The sequence below is a fragment of the Mercenaria mercenaria genome, unplaced genomic scaffold (genome assembly GCF_021730395.1).
Source record: "Mercenaria mercenaria strain notata unplaced genomic scaffold, MADL_Memer_1 contig_2840, whole genome shotgun sequence".
Classification (NCBI taxonomy): Eukaryota; Metazoa; Mollusca; class Bivalvia; order Venerida; family Veneridae; genus Mercenaria; species Mercenaria mercenaria.
Window position 1 is genome coordinate 1 of NW_026460924.1, and position 4,476 is coordinate 4,476.

The 4,476-nt window shown below is 33.3% G+C and overlaps 1 protein-coding gene across 1 annotated transcript; it reads right to left on the reverse strand.

Annotated features, from left to right (window-relative positions):
• Nucleotides 1-2,013: 2,013 nt before the first annotated feature.
• Nucleotides 2,014-3,612, reverse strand: LOC128552483 (uncharacterized). Its single transcript, XM_053533531.1, has one exon. It carries the CDS (start codon nucleotides 3,610-3,612, stop codon nucleotides 2,014-2,016), a length of 1,599 nt encoding a protein of 532 aa, XP_053389506.1.
• Nucleotides 3,613-4,476: the final 864 nt, after the last annotated feature.

Sequence of the window (4,476 nt, forward strand, 5' to 3'; positions counted from 1 at the left end):
CCCAAGTGAAAATTATGTGCTATTTGTCTCACTAATTATGTTATCCCCAATGGAGCAAACACAATATATTTTTTCACCATCAATAGTCTGTAATATCCTTACACTATCATCTCAAGTTAATCAAGATAATACACCACAACAGTACCTTATGCTCGCTTTAGTTTGATATGGACAACCCATAATATCTAACAATCTATGCAAACATCTTTCCCGCACAGTGTTCATCCAGTGCTTTGTGGTAGCCAGCTTTTCTGTACTTTCTGTACTTTGATTACACGTCGCATTTATTAACTTAACTTAACTATGTGTAAATTGATATTGTAATATTTTGTGATAGTCTCTTATAGTTTGAATTTGAACGGTCATGTACTAATTTTATTTATATTGAAATGTAATTTTATACCTGTGATAATGTGTATAAATGAGACGTAAATGAGACGTACATAAAGATTAATAAGATATGTTTTGTAAGATGTTTAAAACCAAGAAAACAATTTCCAAAACTAACATGGGACTTACATTCACATAATACTGCTTAATCATAGATAAAAATACGAATTGATAGCTATTATAAAAGTGATGAAAAATGACAATGATTTAATAATTATATTAAAAAATATATATAAAAGTTATTTCAAGTTTAGTTCTGCTTCATCAATTATTCTCCGCTGATCTTATACCAAGGATAAGCAATGAAAGTAGCTTGAAGAACACTTATTTCCAATGGGGTCCTCGACTTATTACGGCACCGATTAAGTTATATGTTAAGTGAAAAGAAAAAAATATCAATGAAAAACTAATACGCGAATGAAGAATAAATAAAAGAGGAAGTACTAAAGAGCGTATATTTTATTAAGTACCTCGGTAATAACAACTAAAGGTTAAATAACAGTTGCATATTAATATCGTATAGCTTGACTTTCCTCAAGTGATTTACCTTCTTTAAAAAGATGTGCTTTTAAAGCAGATTTAAAACTTGACTTATTTTTTATATCTTTTAGGCTGCTTGGCAGAGCATTCCAATCTGAAATTGCCTGATAGAATGGCCTTGACTCAAAGGATGAAATTTTAGGAACATCAGAATTGTTTTTAAATTACTAAATCTTGTCTTTGTATGTATCTCAGGTACTTTAGTAAAGTTTTGTTTCAAATAGTTTCGGCGTTCATCGTGAAAAATATTGAATGCATTATTCAGACGGAGTTGCTTCGTTCTGTCACATATTTTGAGGATATTAATATTTTCTAAAACATCATAATTAATACTGGTTCTAGCATGCAAGTCTTAAACAAACCTAGTTATTCTGTTTTGTGAAGCTTGTAGTTTTGATTTCAATTTCTTATTTAGACGGAATACCAAGATGAACAAGAATAATCTAAATGGCATTGGACAAAGGCAGAGGCTGAGGTCATTTTTGTTTTTTGACTAAAGGACTGGCAATTTCTGTACAAAAAAAAATACTCGGGAGTTGACCTTTGTAATAATGCTATCAACAAATGCCTCATATGTTACGAATTTATCAATAGTAAAATCAAGATAAGTAACAGATTCTGTACATGGATACATGCAATATAAATTACAATTAACACACGTATGAAAAGCTGACTGACATGAAAACAAATGGTGGAGACATAAGTTGTTCCAACATTAATGAAAGTTGAATAACAAAATACTTTACAATTGATTTATTTAAAAATGTAATTGACAAATATGTTGAATGACTGAAAGAATGGATACAAAAACTGCAGAGAAAAATTAATGTCTGTAATTAAAATTAACGTTACTTCATATGCACTTACTAGTATTACAAGAGTTTCAAAATGATACATTATTACAATATTGTAATTAAAATAAATGATATGAATACATAAAAGTCTATCAGAAAATCAAACAGACATATAGAAGTATTTGACTTATTTACATATCTAAATTAGCAGCAGTTATTTGTTCTGGAAAAGAATATCAGTCACCTTTCATTAAATTTTGTTGTCTGGAATCGTACATGAAACGAAATGTCATTGTAAACTGAACACATTCAGCTGATTTCCATCACTAATATAGACTTCTTTCTGATAATGATTGTAACATATGAACCATGGGCACCACATAGATCTACCATTAACCATTGTTTGACCTTGCGTCAAGTCTCCCGAGATACGATGTATGATACCAGTGTCACAGCAACAAACCAGCAATGAGCCATCTGCTAACATCAGCATTCCAAGTGGTTTCCTAACATCCTTATTCTTGTATACGGCACATACATCACCTTGTAACGTTATGCTGGCTACACTATCTGAAAAGTCACTTATGTAGATGAGCTTAGAATCTTCATTGAACGCAATATAGTTAGGGCTGTCAAATACCTTATCACTGAGGAAAATTGTGTTATGGATATTGCCTTGTATGTCTAAAACACGTACACAGTTAGGTTTATCGCAAACCACATAGAGACGATCTTGGTGGTACGTTATACCTCTACATTCTCCTGTAACTGGAATCTTGCGGATGACTGACAATTTACCAGCTGTCGACATTATATAGATCACTTTGCTGAATGGCATTGTTACAGCAATCTGATCTTGAGATAGTAAGGTAATATCTCCTGGTCTGCAGTCAAGTGACATCTCTTCTACCACGACTTTACTTTTCCTGTCCACAACTTTCAGTTTAGAGTTAATTTGATCAGCAAGCACAATTTTGTGAGAGGTGAAGACTACACATCCGGATATTTCACAGTCATTCTCATCTGATTCTGTGCGTACATTTATATCATCTTTAAAAGGTAATTTGTCAATGGTTTTCTTCTTTTTTGGAGTAACCAGGCTGGTGGGGTCACTCAGCTTCCCAAATATTCCCTTCTTTGATATCACATTCTCTAGCTGTTTGCTGCGTTCAAATATATATTGTGTTTTTGTCTGAGCCAAGGATTCTTCTGCTTTTTGAACCTCATCTGACGTTAGGTTCGACTGAGCTTGTTTAATATTGATGTAAAGTTGTCCGTGCTGTTGGGAAGCTTTGCTGTCTTGTAGATTTGACTTAAGTTTGCATATTTCTGTATAATTATTGGAACATATTTTGATGACTTCTTGGGCTTTTTGTTTGTCTGCTGACTTCTTCTTGTCAATAGCTGCTTGAATTTTCCTTTGCGATTTATCTAAATGGTCATTTATTTCTTTCCGAAATTTGACAATTTCTTGTAATGCTTTGTCATGACAAGAATCTATTTCCTTATCTTCGACATTTGCCCTCTTCATTACTTCATGAAGCTCTTTTATTTTCTGTTCAAGTTTCTTCATTGTCTCCCTGTATTCCTCAGTGTCCCCAATACCTGCACACTTGTCAGGTATATAATCAATTTTACATGCTCTGTGGTTCAGGGTAATACAAACTGTGCAGCCAAGTGAGTCGTGCTGGGTACAGAAAAATTCAATTGTTTTATTTCCATGGCGAGTACACTTTTCAGTACACACCGCTGAATCCTTCCTTTGAATGGTTTTTTTTGCCCATGCTCTTTTTGTCAAGAAGTTGGTGACTTTTTGTGGCTTTGATCCGTTGATGGTAAGCAAAGCAGTTTTTACAAAAATATTCTTTACATTCCACACAAAATCCATGAGCATCTATTTCCTGTCCAATCACCATACATGGTTCACATTTATAGTCAAAGTCCTCTGTGGAACCTCTAGATATTGAACCACGAAAATCGGATGACTTGCGTCCTGAAACTGCCATTTTGAAACTGTACTTGTCTTATCTTGTTTCAGATTTGTTTGTTAGGCAATCATTTTGTATGATATGATTGTTCAACTGTCTTAATTTCATAATTCCAAAATCCAAGTGAATGATCTTATGATTCTAATGTTACTGCCGTGACCGAAATGTTTTAAAAAAGATATATAGTTCTGAAGGATAAAAACCTGTCAAATATTTTGTCATAAATTTACTTCCTCTTCCTAAAAATACACCTATAGATAGCATGTTCTTATTATTAACCTAATCTGTATCGTTCGAGATAACATGTCAATCACTCGAGATAATACTGTACTTCAACCATAGAATTATGACGGTCCTAGATCGATCACCAGGGGCCAGTTGTTCGAAACTTTAACCGGCTGTTAAACTAACCGCTGATTAAATTTTGATTCAAAACACTAGTCTTGGTGGGAATACTTATATGATGTTTTGATTTTATTGTAAAGAATTATCAAATTTCAAAATTCTTATCTAATACATTTGTTTGTCTAAGTCTTCTAAAATGTCGAAAACGAACCCTAAAAGTCAACCAACCGTTAACTTAATTCCCTGTCTGTTAAAGTTTCAAACAACTGGGCCAAAAGTGTCGCATGAATCAAGTCGTGAAGTATTGAATGTTTATATATAAGTTTACTTATAGTCGCCACCGGTAACCCATATGAGCGACTTCCAGAAGACTGTTAGAAATCTTAGCGGGCACAAAAGCTGCTCCATTTCCAAAAGCT